The sequence below is a fragment of the Oryctolagus cuniculus genome, chromosome 10 (genome assembly GCF_051225735.1).
Source record: "Oryctolagus cuniculus isolate XC-2025 breed Fujian yellow rabbit chromosome 10, ASM5122573v1, whole genome shotgun sequence".
In the NCBI taxonomy this organism is placed as follows: domain Eukaryota; kingdom Metazoa; phylum Chordata; class Mammalia; order Lagomorpha; family Leporidae; genus Oryctolagus; species Oryctolagus cuniculus.
The window spans coordinates 62,525,072-62,541,298 of record NC_142876.1 but is presented as its reverse complement, the minus strand read 5'-3'; the positions used below and the strand labels follow the sequence as shown (position 1 = coordinate 62,541,298).

Below are 16,227 nucleotides of genomic sequence, written 5' to 3'. Positions count from 1 at the left end.
CTCTCCCTCTCCCTCTCCCTCTCCCTCTCCCTCTCCCTCTCCCTCTCCCTCTCCCTCCCTCCCTCTCTCTCTCTCTCTCTCTCCCAATCTTCCTGTCATTCTGCCTTTCAAATAAATAAATAAATCTTTTATAAAGAGAATTAGTTCGTGTGATTTTTTTATATGGTTTAAGTTCATGTCTCTTGAAAAATTCTCTTTCTCAGGCTTCCTTTTCTACATTTCATTTTGCACACATTGGCTTGGTGACCTGAATCCTTAGCAAATAAACAGCAGGAAATGTTATCTGACAGTTTGCTGCCAACATCTCTTATGTGTGATGTGAAACTCTTTGTCAAAAATCAAGTCCCATGTTTTTGCTGGCCAAGAAGAAGCATGCTTCACTGGAAAGCTATTATCTCCCACAGTAAACATCTCTGAGTACAAGGTCTCTTCAAACAGAGGCTGAAATTGCTGCAGCCAATGAAGGCAGAACTAAATATGGCTAAAAAGAGAAGGGCTCCATAAAACAATCAGGAGACTTAATGTGCAGAGAGGGGCTTTCGTCGTGTATGTGTTGGACTGTGAATCACAGTCAAACGGAGGCTTGACTCTTGCATTTGCACAGTTCACCTTTGATTTAGAAGTGCTCCATGCTGTGTATGATATGTAACCATTTTATGTTTTGGCCTAGTACGTACCAAAAGGTGCCAGGAGAGCCAATATATGTTAAAAAACTCTGTGTGTGTGCCCGGCGCCGCGGCTCACTAGGCTAATCCTCCGCCTAGCGGCGCCTGCACACCGGGTTCTAGTCCCGGTCGGGGCGCCGGATTCTGTCCCGGTTGCCCCTCTTCCAGGCCAGCCCTCTGCTGTGGCCAGGGAGTGCAGTGGAGGATGGCCCAGGTGCTTGGGCCCTGCACCCCATGGGAGACCAGGAAAAGCACCTGGCTCCTGGCTCCTGCCATCGGATCAGCGCGGTGCGCCGGCCGCAGCGCGCCAGCCGCGGCGGCCATTGGAGGGTGAACCAACAGCAAAGGAAGACCTTTCTCTCTGTCTCTCTCTCTCACTGTCCACTCTGCCTGTCAAAAAAAAAAAAAAAAAAAAAAACTCTGTGTGTGTGTGTGTGTGAGAGAGAGAGAGAGAGAGCAAGAATTGAATGTACACTTGGTTAAATGATGATGACACTAATTTTGGATGTTTTCCCATGTTGCCTACACAATGAGTAGGGATTTGTTTTCCATGGGAGTAACAGAGTGATTTCATTATAGAAATAGAAGGAATTGGGCTTTCAGTGGTATGTCAGTCTCTATTCTGAATTTCTATACTAGAAACTTTAAATTGGGGCAGACGTTTGGCCTAGCAGTTACGATAGCCACATCTTCTGTCAGAGTACCTGGGTTCTGTACCCAGCCCTAGCTTCCTGCTGCTATAGACCCTGGGTCATGGTGGTGATGACTCAAATAATTGGGATCCTGCCACTCATGGGAGATGTGGATTGAGTTCCTGGCTCCAGCAGTTGGCAGGCATTTGGGGAGTTGAACCAGCAGATGGGAGCTCACTGGCTATCTCTTTCGCTCTCTCCTGCTTTGTCTGCCTCTCAAATTAATTTTTTTAAAAAAATTTAAATTTGGGGAGCTGTTATCAAGAGAACCTCATAATAAGTATTACCATTTATTGCTTGTTGCCTCCCATAAGCTTGGCAATGTGTTTTCCCTTAGTTAATGCAATAATCGCGTAAGTGAGCACTGATATCATTTTCACTTTATAATGAAGGCAGTGAAGCTGAGGTTCAGTAATTAGGTAATTACAGAATCAGGGTCCAGCCGTGGGACTGCGTCTACCGCATTTAGACTCTTAATAGAAAGCAAACTTGAAATAGGTAGGAATATACATTTTAACAGTGTTCAAATAAATGATAGATGACTTCTAATCCATGGATAATTAAGACATGGAAGTAAATTCCATGTTCCATAATAGTTCCATAATCCTATTTTAACAGAACATTCCAGATGACCAGTGCTAACTTGATTGAGGGAGAATGTAGAAAAATAATTATTGATCAATTTATTAATGTTTGAAAGAGAAATGTGATGTTCTGAAAAGCCAATTGCTCAAGGAATTCAAATCTCGAAATTCAACCCGTGCTGCTCATGTCAGAACTCTGTAGATGCACTGCCTGGTTTGCTCTTGGGATCAGCGCATGGCCTGGCAAAGCCCATTAAGTCCTCCTATGAGAGTGCAGTCTGGCAGGAGTGATGTGGATAATGGGTTTTCTACTATGCTTATTAAACTTGGCGTTGAACGTTCACTTGAGAAAAAGTGCAAAAAGGCAGCCGAGGCCCGAAGGGCAGCTGGTGCCGCGTCTGCCTTCCTAAGGCCTCCCAGCTCCTCTCCCTGCAGAGGCTGTGACCTCCCTTGTCACAGACCAGACACCAGCATCTTTGTTCCTGGGTTTGACCACAGCCTCTTGGTATTTTCTAAGTGTAGATTTAAAAACCAAACCACCATCCACTTAAATTTAAGTGCAGACAGTGTTAGAATGTTTTCTGTTGAGAATCCAATGCAGAGAAGGGAGCCCAGGGAGTGATGACTTAACACAGGGTCTGGGCGTCGGATCTGAGCTTGTGCTGTAGCCTGTGCAGTTTGGGGAGTTCTTCAGTAGCTCCTGTACTTGAGATGAGTGGTCATGTAATCATTCAGAAACAAAGAGAATTCCAGCTGACCTTTTGAAGTCAGGAAGATAGAAAAGCATTCAGTGGGGAAAAATGTAATTAGGGAAGGAAGCATAGAAAAAAAAAGCGAGAGAGAAAACGGATGGCAATTTTGCTTCCAGAGTAATTCAAGATAGTGTGAGAAGAAATTCTTTCTTCAAGGTCATACCAGTAGCACGTATTAAGCACATAGATTAAAAGCCCCCTGTGTTCAGGACACTGTATCTGGGGCAGTAAAAAGAGTGACTGGTTTCCTGTCCTCAGAAGCAGAAATACAAGTTCACAAAATATGAGGGAGAATGTAGTTTCTGAGAGAAACATCAGTGATCTATTTGAGGATGGTGTGTCATAGAAAGAGCAAAGTGCCTATGGCATTGACTCTCCACATTTCAAAAATAGCTGACATGGGGTGTAAGAACCTCAGTTTCCTGTAAGTTCTCAATACCAGAGCTCTAAATATTTTCTTGTGTTAGCATGAATGGTGTAAATCTAAACCAACAAATTTTTTTTCATTTTTCAGTATGATCTTTAGAGAAATGCATTTTTAAATACCCTGAGGGCCTTGAGGCTGACTCCCCTCCAGCGGCAGGAAGTGCAGCCCCCCAACACTGCCCAGAGATGGGGGGTGCTGCTGATTAGCTGCAGCTCTCAGATGGGGTAACTTGGGTGTCCTCATTTTCTTGCTGATTGTGCAGCTTTGCATAGACAGCTGCACCCCATCTCCTAGGGCTGGACGACTGTATTCTAGTTTGCAAATTTCTCTAATTTTAGCATTTACTTAGCCTTCACCTGATGAGAGCTTCACTCATGCTCAGTCACAGCTCTGAGAGACTAAAGAAAAGCACAGATTCACTTGCACTCTTGTGCTGAGATGCGCTACAATCCGTCTGCTCCTGCTTTTGTGCTCCTTTTCTTAAGCACAGATCAGGAAAGATTTCTAGGGATCGGAACCTGCAGACCATGCTTGTTTCAGAGAAGGCATTGCCAAGGGCAGTGCTCTCCACCTCAGCCCTGCCTGCCTTCCGTGGGTTCAGCACCAGGTGCTTGACAGAATTCTCCCTCACCTGCCCAGGCAGGTGCTAATGCCCCTGCCCTGTTAAAGAAGAGGAGCCCTGGGTGGCCGTCCTAGGCAGTGGGCTGAGCCACTGGGCTGCTTGTGACACCTATGTCCCGTATCAGAGTGTTGGTTCAAGTCTTGACTACCGTGTGCTTTTGGTCCAGCTCCCCTGCTAATGCATCATGGGAGGCAGAAGATGATGGCTCAAATCCTTGGGATCCTGCTACCCACATAGGAGACATACAAGATTCCTGGCTCCTGGCTTCAATCTGCTCCATCCCTGATTGTTGTGGGCATCTCAGGAGTGAACCAGTAGATAGAAGGGTGTGTGTTTGCATGCATGGATGTGTGCACCTTTCACATAAAGTGAACATAAAAAAATACAGATCTTGGAGCCCACACTGTGGCATAGCAGGCTAAGCCTCCGCCTGCAGCTCTGGCATCCCATATAGGGGCTGGTTCCTGTCCCAGCTGCTGTCTGATCTAGCTGTCTGCTATGACCTGGGAAGCAAGTAAAAGATGGGCCAAATGCTTTGGCTCCTGCACCCATATGGGAGACATGGAAGAAGCTCCTATCTCCTGGCTCCTGACTTCAGGTCCACCCAGGTCTGGCCATTATGGCCATTTGTGGAATGAACCAGTAAATGGAAGACCTTCTCTCTGTATCTTACTCTCTCTGAACTCTATCACTCAAATAAATAAATAATTTAAAAAAAAAAAAGATCAAGGCATTTATTAACCTACCTGGGTCATTGTTTAGTCACATGGTGGGATCTGAAATAAAAGTCTTTTTCAGCTATACAAAGGGGATGTATCTTCCCTTTAAAAATACAACAGATCTCAATATATTTCTATTTTCATATGTTATTCATAACTATAAATGCGAGTATTTTGTGAATCTGGCCCCCCCACCCAGAGTTGGATGGTTTATTATTGTTCATCTGTATCCTTTTGTTTCAGCTTTTGGATAGTTTATGATTTCTTAAGAACTTACGTTACCCAAGAAAATTGGCTGGAAGGAATGTCTTAAAATTTTAAGCACGTGTATCTGTGTAAGTCAGTCTGATAATGTAGCTGTGAGTACAGGCTCAAGGGCTCAAAGAAACTGGATGGGCCTCTATGAAATATGAAGACACATTTCCTCACAAAAAAAGTGAATTCACCCTCAAGTCCTTCAATGTTTTTTGAAAAAAGTTATAAGCAATTTAGTTTAAGATGTACCCTTCAACCTTGTCATGTGCACATGAGTCACTTGAGGAGTTTATAAAATACAAATACTTTGTCCCCAGCTTTAGAACTCCTAATTTAATTGCCCTGAGGTGGGACCTGAGCATTAACATGTCTTTTTTTATATATATAAATATTTAAAAACTTTTAAAATTTATTTGAAAGGCAGAGTTGAGAGAGAGTGAGAGAATGAATCTTCCATCCACTGATTAACTGCAGCCTGGAGCTGCTTCCGGGTTTCCCAGGTGGGTGACAGGGGCCCAAACAGTTGGGTCATCCTCTGCTGCTTTCCCAAATACATTAGCAGGGAGCTGGATCAGAAATGGAGCAGCCGGGTCTCAAACTGGTGCCCATATGGGATGCCGTTGTTGTAGAAAGCGGCTTAAACTGCCATGCCACAATGCCCACTTAAACGCTCTTGTTAAAAATCACTGGTTTAAAATATTGCTTCTTTGTCGTTGATTATGGCATGCTAGTGACAAACATCATGTACGCAGTTTCACCAAGTTACTGTTGTAATATCTTCTTGGTATGCGACCAAAGAAAGAAAGGTACAGTGGGGGGCACAGTGCCACCACGAATGTCCTCAAGGTCAGGCCTGGAAGGTGAGATCACAGCAACAGCCGGCCTATAAGGCAGAAAATGGGGGAGTGCTAGGAAGTGCTGGGAGCCCCAGAGGGTGAATGAGAGGGCCTGACAGGCGACCAGCAAAGCAGCACGTTTGGGGACCGTCAGAGCATCAGCCTAGGCAATGCTGAGATGGACCAAAGTGCATCCAGCCTGCCTACACCCAGGAGTCCACTGTGACATAATAAAGGGAAAACCCTAACCTGTGACTTAGGGAGCCAGCTCAACTGTGTTGAAAATGGAGAGTCAAAAATTCACTCTGGCTTTGGTAAGCAAATGAATTACCGAGTAACCAAGTAATTCTGATAAAGAGAAGTGTCTCTAACCATATTCCCGCTGGTAAGCCACTATGAAGGAGAAAGCAGTTAGGATGGGAATATCAACATATTGCACCCTGGAATTAACGGATCAGGGCAGTGGTCATCAGTGACAGCTAACATCACAAAAACAGGCAGTCCCTTTGTGCCTCATGATGACGCTGCATAGCAGCCCTTAGGGAAAGCCAGCAAACCAGAATTCCATCAAGTGTTAGATTTATCTTCCAGCTACGGGAAACACAGGAGATGGAGAACACATTGAATTGTACCATGGAGATGCGTGATGCAAAGTCTAGAGCTCTGCAGGCAAATGACCTGGTTTCTTAGACAAGTTAATTCAAGGAGAAAACCAAGAGAAGTAGAGCATTTGCAGATTCAGTTTTGATTTTTCTAAAATCTTTGCTGTTAGAGATATTTGTATCTTCTTACTAAAAGTAAAAAAAGTTTTACTTTTTGAATATAAATTTAATTCATTAATTATTTAATAATTTTATTATTAACAATTTAAAATATCAATTATGTGCTTGTTTTGTCACAGTTTTTCTCCCTTTTAAAAAATATGTTCTCCCTGATCAGTGACAACTGACTGAACACCAAAAAGGAAACCTGTTGAAGTGAAATGGACACTATGAGAAACGGTGACTTGATCAGCATACCCCTGACTGTTAATGAACAACTTAATACATTATCCCTCTTAGTAGTTTTTTTGTCTGTTCTACTTAATATGACTGGTTTAATTCTGTAATTAATACACAGTTATTCTTAAGTGTTGAAATTTAACTGAAATGTGATCCCTGTTAAACATAAGAGTAGGAATAACAGAGGGAAGAGATGTACAATTTGGGACATGCTCAAGCTGACTTGCCCCAAATGGTAGAGTTAGAAACATACCAGGGGACTCCAATTTAATCCCATCAAGGTGGCATGTACCAATGCCATCTCACCAGTCCAAGTGATCAATTTCAGTTCACAATTGATCATAATGAAAGGACTAAGAGTCAAAGGAAGCACATAAACAAGTCTAGTACCTGCTAATACTAACTGATAGAATAAATAAAGGGGAGAGTGATCCAACATGGGAAGCGAGATACTCAGCAGACTCATAGAATGGTGGATGTCCTAAATAGCACTCTGGCCTCAGAATCAGCCCTAAAGGCATTCCGATCTGGCTGAAAAGCCCATGAGAGTATTTCAGGCATGGAAAGCCAAGACACTCTGGCAAAAAAAAAAAAAAAAAAAAAAAAAAAAAAAAAAAAAAAAACCTAAATGAAAGATATCTGTGAGTGAGATCCCAGTGGAAAGAACTGGTCTTCAAAGAAGGAGGTACCTTTCTCTGAAGGGAGGAGAGAACCTCCACTTTGACTATGACCTTGTCTAAACAAGATAAGAGTCGGTGAACTCAAAAGGCTTCCATAGCCTTGGAAACTCATGACTGGTGCATAGGGAGATTACTGATGCCATAAACAGGAGTGTCAATTTGTAAAGTCAACAACAGGAGTCACTGTGCACTTACTCCTCATGTAGGATCTCTGTCCTTAATGTGCTGTACATTGAGACTTAATGCTATAATGAATACTCAAACAGTATATTTCACTTTGTGTTTCTATGGGGGTGCAAACTGTTGAAATCTTTACTTAATGTATACTAAACTGATCTTCTGTAAAAAAAAAAAAAAAAAGAAGAAGAAGAAGAAGAAATTATCAATTCCCAACTTGACTCTCACTGGGATTAAACATGACAATAGGTCTGATCTGATTTCATCATCATTTAAAAAATCATCTATTATTTTTCACTTTATGTTTGTGTGGGAGCAAACTGTTGAAATCTTTACTTAATGTATGCTAAACTGATCTTCTGTATATAAAGAGAATCGAAAATGAATCCTCATGTGAATGGAAGGGGAGAGGGAGTGGGAAAGGGGAGGGATGCGGGTGGGAGAAACGATATGGGGGGGAAGCCATTGTAATCCTTAAGCCGTACTTTGGAAATTTATATTCATTAAATAAAAGTTAAAAAAAATTTAACTTTATTTTTATTTTTTTTTAAGATTTATTTTATTTATTTGAAAGTCAGAGTTGCAGAGAGAGGTAGAGACAGAGAGAGAGGTCTTCCATCTTCTGGTTCACTCCCCAGATGGCTGCACTGGCTAGAGCTGCGCTGATCTGAAGCCAGGAGCCAGGAGCTTCTTCCGGATCTCCCACGTGGGTGCAGGGGCCCAAGGACTTGGGCCATCTTCTACTGCTTTCCCAGGTCATAGTAGAGAGCTGGACAGAAGAGGAGCAGCTGGGACTAGAACTGGTGCCCATTTAGGATGCCGGCGCTTCAGGCCAGGGCTTTAACCCGCTGTACCACAGCGCCGGCCCCACTTTATTTTTTAACAGTTTTTGGTTCATACAAAATTTGAGCAGAGTTCCCTTGTACCACCCCCCCTGCACACACCCATCAATCTCCTCCACTTTTAACATTTTATGTTACAATGGTATATATGTCATAGTTGAGCCAATGTTGACATTTTATAATTAACTAAAAGCCCATCATTAATGTTAGGTTCATTCTTTGTGCTACCCATGCTGTGGGCGTTAATAAATATATGATGACCCATGTTCACAATTACAATATCATACACATACACTGCCCTCAAAAATTCTCTGTTCATTGTTTAGCTCTCCCAAGTCAGTGGCAAACATGGATCTTTTTTCTGTCTCCTTAGTTTTGCCTTCTACAGAATGTCACATGGTTGAAATTATACAGCATGGAGACTGATCGGCTTCTTTCATAGTAATATGTGAAGGTTCTTTTATAGATTCGTGGCTTGATGCCTATTTTTTTAAATCACTAAATAATATTCCATTATCTTAGCTTACCACCATTTGTGTCTCTGTTCACCTATTGAAGGATCTCTTGGTTGCTTCCAAGTTTGGATAATTATGAATGAAGCTGCTATAAAAAACATTTGTGTGCAGGGGAGTGGGGGTGGGGGTGGGGAAGCAGCACTATGGTGTAGTAGGTAAAGCCACCATCTACAGTGTTGGCATCATCTGTGGGTTTAAAGGCTTGGCTGCTCCACTTCCAATCCAGCTCTCTGCTATAGCCTGGGAAAGTAGTAGAAAATGGCCCAAGTCCTTGGGCCCCTGCAACCTTGTGGGAGACCCAGAGGAAGCTCCAGGCTCCTGGCTCAGATCAGCCCAGCTCCAGCAGTTGCAACCATTTGGGGATTGAACCAGCAGATGGTAGACTCGCTCTCTCTCTCTCTCTCTCTCTCCCTGTCTCCCTATCTCCCTGTCTCCCTGTCTCTCGCCCTCCCTCCTCCCTCTCTCTCTCCCTCCCTCCCTCTCTCTCTCCCTCCCTCTCTCTCTCTCTCCCTGTCTCCCTCTCTCTCACCCTCCCTCCTCCCTCTCTCTCTCCCTCCCTCCCTCTCTCTCTCCCTCTCTCTCTCTCTCCCTCCTTCTCTCTCCCTCTCTCCCTGTCTCCCTCTCTCCCTGTCTCCCTCTCTCCCTTCCTCTCTCTCCCTCTCTGCCTTTCAAATAAATACATAAATGTTTTAAACAATTTATGGGCAAGCATTTGCATGTATATGAGTTTTCAACTCATTTAGGTAAATAATGAGGATCATGTTGTGAATTACATGGTAACAGTATGTTTTGTTCTGATTTGTATTTCTCTAATAACATGATAGGAAGCTTCTTTTCATATGCTTGTTCTCTTATATCACCTTTAGTAAGGCGTCAGTTCAGATATTTTGACCATTTTTTATTGAATTGTTTTCTTATTGCTGAATTTTAAGAATTGTTTGTATGTTGTGGATACCAGTCCTTTATCAGATGCGTATTTTGCAAATATTTTCTCCTAGTCTACAGTGTATCTTTGCATTCTCTTCATAAATCTCCTACCATACACCATCATTTGTCAACTGGAAATTTTTAAACTAAAGAAAAATAGTTAAAAATGAAACTTGTCTAAATTGCTTGGGGATGTGTCATTCTTAAGGGTATTTAAAGCCTGCTGGATTGTTGGGCTGTCGTATCCCCATCTAGTCTATCAGAAACAGACTCAGCTTTCCAGGGGGAAATTTCAGGTGAGGGCAGGCCACTGTTGGCTTATTATTTGAGAGAAGTAACATCAATGGTTCTGGATGGTATATGTGAACTGTGAATGCCTTTGAGTCAGAGATAACTTAATGACTCACAAGGAACTGCAACAAGAGTAAAAAGTCTTATTTGCCTAGGAGTAGGTAAAGTATCATTAGTTTAAAATACCTCTGTCAACCTTTTTTACAAGACTTGATCAATGTTTGACTCATAATGGCTATAAATAACCACATCCCAATGACAGCAAGGTACCTAGATTGATCATTTAATGAACACTATGTCTTTGGGAACCATAATATTTCATGTAGTTTTTCTTAAATTTCCAATCTGATTGTTGAGCTCTAATGATGTAGTAAAGGTTATTGCCTACTGTCACATGCAAATGTCAACAGATAAAAATGGTTGCCTTGAAAAATTTAATAATACACTAGAAAAAATCTTCTGAGAAGAATCAAGAATTTAATTTTCGAGTTTGGAGAGATTGTAGAGGAGATTCAGTCTCCTGGAAAATAGATTCCATGTCATGTCCTAACTTCATTCACTGGCAGAATCTCTGTCTTCATGATACAGAGGACAGTGCCAAAGCCCATCTGCGCTCCTTATAAAAAAGCACTTTAGTCCATTAGTAGTTTCTCATAAGCAGAGGAGGGCTCAGTTACAGCCTCAAGCCCATGTTCACTGTGCTCCTCTGTAGACTCTTAAGTCCCTGCTCAAGGATGAGAAAATGGCAGCCCAGATGACTTGAAAAGCCTTTCAAAAACTGGTAGCTGTGCTGATGTTTAGCAGGTGGCAGTTTCATTGTTTCCACTTCAGGTACCCGTCTACGGTAGATACTAGAAAATTGTTTTGTTGTTTAGGGCCAGAAAAACAGAAAATCTCCAATGTGAAGAATGGGGCCACTCTGTCGTTGTCTTAAAATCTTTGTGTTTAAAATATTCAGTAAGAAAGATATGGTGTGTTCAAGAGAGAGCTGTGAGTCCTTAACAGAAATCAAATTGTGAGAAATAGGAGCCAGTTAGTATAATAGGCTGGGCTGGAGCTAATCCATGCCACTTGTTAAGCGACAAGGTGGAGGAACACACCAGATGATTACCAACTGACATGAGGGACCGCACAGCCCGCAGCCTGTTCAGGAAGGATTCCTCTGTTGAAGGCTGGCTGTCCTCTGTTGGGTCGGAGGGTACAGGGGACATGGAAGCAAGTGACACCTTGTAGATAAGGGATTCTGTAATTGCTGTTTCTTTTGTTTTTCATTCGTTTGTTGAGAAAGTACCAGATCAAAAACCAAAGTATACCTGTGTGTGTGTTGAGTGTGTGTGTCTATAAATAATGTGGCCTAGTTCAAGCAATTGACTGGTAAGAAAACAACAGACATCTGTAGGAAAAGCAGGACATGTTAATACTGAAGCTGCTCATTAACACCACTTCAAAAAGTTCATGGAAAAATCATGTTTATTTTGCTGCAAAAAAAATCCTGAAAATCCATACATAATTTCTTCTTAATGTGAATTTTCATGAACTTTTTGAAGACCTCTTATACACAAGAACTTCAGAATTCTTCTGCACCAAAATAAACTCATCTTTTAGCTGCTTTTTATGAATTTTTGAAAGTTTTCTCGTATGTGTGTTACTACTGAGAGCACACATAATAATATGGTTATATTATTCTCCCATTTCTTATTCACTGGGCTGTGATAATAGTTAAGATTCAAATGCTAGATGCGTGCCATCAATGTACCAAATTTGAATACATTATTTTATTTTGTTGTTAACTATCCCAAAGAGGTAGCTGACATCAGACACATTTTACAGAGGGGAACAACAGAGGTTTGTGTAGCTGCAAGGGACATGGAAAATGATTCAAACCTAGATTCTGTCTGATTGTAAAACGACTGCCCAGAGCCATCAACACGGTGCTGCCACTCTCCTCTACCTTCTCTGAACCTCTGTTTTTATGTAAACTGGAGATAGAACTAATAGAAGTATGGGAAGAGTCTTTTTGTGTATATGTGTGAATTATTTAGAATTTGTCCAACATTATTCAGAAATAATATGCTGTTAAGTAGCAGATTTTAAACCAGCAAACAGCATTTTGTTGTTGTATCTTCTATTCATATCAAGTGTATCTTCTATTCATATCATTTTGCTAACAACTCATTTATTTTCATACTCTATGGAACTATTTTCTCAAATACATGCTTGATTATTTGGCTAACTACAATTGAGACTTTACTTTTCTAGCATAACTTTATCCTTTTTCCTAAATAGTCATGCTTGAGGGAACTGAGTAATTAATTTCCAATATAGTTACAGTTGCACAATACCCCACACTGCTTACTGGTCTTTTAGATGCTTATTATTTGGGCTTGGATGTACTCAATTTTCCTGTGTCTCATTGTTAACACATTAAATCTTAAAGACAAATATGCTTAATGTATTAGATATAAAATATCAGTACCACACAAACAAAAAAGTAATTTGGCTTAATGATTGCCATTTAATCCATCGCAGACTCTAAGGCTATGTTTGAAACCCTTTGAAGGAATAGATGAAAGTGTGATACAATATATCACAATAAATGAAGTTGATGGATTTTTTCTTCTTTTTCCCGATAGCCGCTTGATTATAAAAAATACAGCACATGCAAGGGATCCTCAAACAGATCATAGAAAATGCACATAATGAAAAAGTCCATGCATTTCCAAGTTTTTTGCACCAGAATAAACTTATCATTTAATTTCATTTCCACGAACTTTTGGAAATACCTTTTATGTTTTATATAGGATAACCAGAATCTTTAAACTTCATAAGTATTTAATGTTTAATAACAAGCATTTGCTCTAAAAGGAGTTAAGAGAAAGTTGAACACTGTAATACAAAGCTGAAATTCATGACAGAAACAAAAATAAACTACTGAGCATGGTTTAATGGACTGGGGAAAAGTGATCCTTAGAATTTCAAAGTATGGATTAGAATGTAAAATTGTACAGGAGGGTCTGCCTGTAACAAGGAAGAGGGTGAGTTTTTCTCAAGCTTAGAATCTTACAGCATGGAGAATTGAGGTAGGGATTCTTTTGTCCATCCTATATGCTTCATTCACAGTCGGGATTTTTACATTTCACAGAAGACACAAGGCTTCCCAGCATCACGCGTTGTCCCCAGCTGCTTTGATTTCTGTCCATCTCCCCGGACTTCCTCGAGGCATTGTGGATGGACATTTTGGGTTTGTGTGTTTGTTTGTAGGGATGGATTTTTGAAGGTTGAACCTCACATTTTTGAGCCTTTCCAGAAACAGGGAAAGGGCAAAGTGTTCACAGTTGCTGGTCGCTCACTGAGCAGATAAGCAGTGTCTTAAATCTCACCCAGTTCTATTTGTAGCAACTGGAAGGTGTTTTTTGTGTGCTGATGCCAGTCCTTGTTCTGTTTTCTACAGAAACGGTCCAGAGGGCAAGTGCTATTTGATAAAGTGTGCGAACACCTGAACCTGCTAGAAAAAGACTACTTTGGCCTTACGTACCGAGATGCTGAAAACCAGAAGGTGAGCCATCAAAGGCAGTGACAGCTGTTGCCTGCTGCTCACTGCTACGTGAACATGGCTAACACGGAATGGGTGGGAGGCTCTCCACACGCCCCCATTGGGACTGTGAGTGCCTCGGTGCTATTAATCACCTTCTTTCTTCACGGAGGAAATCCTTGACAACTCCCTTTCATCTGAATGTTTTGAGAACAGTAAGTCAGCTTCTCTCTCTCTCCCTCTCTCTCTCTCTCTCCCTCTCTCCCTCTCTCCCCCTCTCTCTCTCTCTATCCCTCTCTCTCTCTCCCTCTCTCCCGGAGTTCCTTGTGGTTGCAGGAAAGCATTTTCTGTGGTGCTATTTGGAATGCCGTCTTTTAGCAGAGTCTCTGAACCAATGAAAGCCAAATGCTCTGTTGCTGTGTAGAAACCATTTTCCCAGCCCAGAATTCCATGGAGACCTCACAGTTGTGAGTTAGATTACCAGGGTAGATGCCTGTTGGGGTTCCTGTATGATTGCCAGTTATCTTGTCACACACTCATACTCTTACCAAATCAGCAAGTGAGGCGGGTCTAACCTGACCCTTGTCAGCCATTGCATCTCACAGGTGAGATGCCTCAGTAGATGCTGGCACCCGAGTAACGCAGGCTGTTCAGAGCATTGCTCTCTGAATCTCCACACTACCTGAGAAACCAGGAAGAGAACCTTGTTTCCCTTGTATTGGTGCTGGAAACTGAGTCACAGAAGTCTTGTTCTCAGATGTTTCGGTGTTGTGCCATGAGTCCTTACTTGATACTGGCTGAAGTCCCTGGTCTATAGCTTCATTATTAAACATCCGATTTTCCCAATGAGGGAAACACAGAGTCTGCAGCCAGTGTTCGTTTGCTGGGATAGATTTCCAGACAGAGGCCTACGCATCCGTGACCACAGAAGTCATGAATGTGGAAGTCAGTGGCTAGGGCATCAGTGTGTCAAGTCCCATTTATTATCAAGTTACTTGGGTGAATTACTCAGACATAGACTCTTCTAGAATCCACCCACCCCCCTTTCTGTGCTAGCTCGAATCCCTGAGGACTATAAAAGAAAATATTTTTGCAAATACAAATGGCACACACATGCCTTTTCTTATTCACCCAGTGCCTGTGACTTTGTGGAGCTTGGTGGGGGAGGGGCACTAGATGCAGGGAAGAAACCATTCACTCTGATACCCATACCTCATCAACATGGAGTCATTTTTATTCTTTTCTCATTCCAACTCAAAATGTCGTTTCCTTTTCAGAATTGGTTGGACCCTGCGAAGGAAATTAAAAAACAGATTCGAAGTAAGTTCTTCTGGATTGCTTTCTGTGGTGACATGGATTTTTAGATAGCTGGCTTGTCTGAATCGGTAGCTCATATGAACTTGGCTAATGTGAATGTGCAGTGTTTGAAAGACACATTAAAATCGCAACTGTGATTTGGCAGGTTGTTTCTCAGATAGTGCCCATTTTTCTTCATCACAAGTCAGAAATGAGAATGACTATGACACTTGACTTATTCCTCTGCCTGCACACAGATATGAAATACATGATTTGATCAAGTGATGCTCCAGTTGGCAATTAACCACATAAAGATTCCAGACTTAATTATTAATGTTAAATTAAGCCTAAGTGCCACAAATGTCTACAAGTCAAGCTAAAAATAGTAGTCATTTGGTAGTTTAGAAATGGAATAACAAGTTGGACTGAAGTTTACTATCTGGTGACACCCTACCTTTCTTGATCTCTAGAAAGGGAAGTCAAGAAATGTCTGTTTCTATGATGGGCTTTGTGGTGCAGCAGGTTAAGCTGCCTCTTGGGATGCCCACATCCCTTGTCAGAGCGCTTGGAATCGAGTCCCACCCCTGCTTCCTGCAAATGTGCAGCCTGGGAGGCAGCAAATGATGGCTGAATTATTTGCTGATTCCCGCCACTCACATGGGAGACCTGACTGGAGTTCCCAGCTGCTGGCTTCAGCCTGGAACAGCCCTAGCTGGTGTGTGCATTTAGAATGAACCAGTTGATGAAAGATAGTTGTCTCTCTCTCTTTCTCTCTCTCTCTCTCTGTATCTTTCACTCACTCATTCTGCCTTTCACATAAAACATTAAAGGAAAATGTGTATTTCATAGTACACAAAACAAGTTGTATGAGAAACTCACAAAACTTGAGAATTAAAATAAGTTACTCATTCTTACTAATGATTAAATGGAATTAAAGTGAGACAACATTTTTCACCTATTCAGATTAGCAAAGACTTAAACAGTTTATTGATAAACTTCACTGGCAACTGTGAACCCAACTGGTAAAAGTAGAAATTGGTGCAACCCTTTAAAAAGTCAAGTTGTTCAGTATTTATTAAAATTTAAAATGTACTTGTTGACCCTCAATGTTACCTGTAAAATATTTTTAGCATATCTGTAGGAAAGTGCATGTGTGCATACACATTGAAGTTTATTGTTATGTTTTTTGCAATAGCAGAAAACAAGACACATTTTAAATCCTTATTTTAAAGATATTATTAAATCAGTCATAGAATCATCAAATAAATATGTCTTAGCCCTCATTACTGAAAGTCAATCTGCAGAATAGTGTCTATAACATAATCTCATTTATTGTTAAAATATTTAAGGTATATATGAAGGGTGTTCAGAATGTTCATCTTAATGTGTATTATGAAAAAATTATGCATGAGTT

General features: G+C 41.4%; 1 protein-coding gene across 50 annotated transcripts in view; it reads left to right on the top strand.

The window, feature by feature from the left end:
* Positions 1-16,227, top strand: part of EPB41L3 (erythrocyte membrane protein band 4.1 like 3) — a 267,762-nt gene that overhangs the window by 194,013 nt on the left and 57,522 nt on the right. For all 50 annotated transcript variants that reach the window (XM_089305310.1, XM_089305306.1, XM_089305307.1 and 47 more), the window contains exons 4-5: positions 13,437-13,541; positions 14,795-14,837. In XM_089305310.1, the coding sequence (XP_089161436.1) occupies positions 13,437-13,541; positions 14,795-14,837 (148 nt within the window). The remainder of the gene's footprint in view (positions 1-13,436; positions 13,542-14,794; positions 14,838-16,227) is intronic.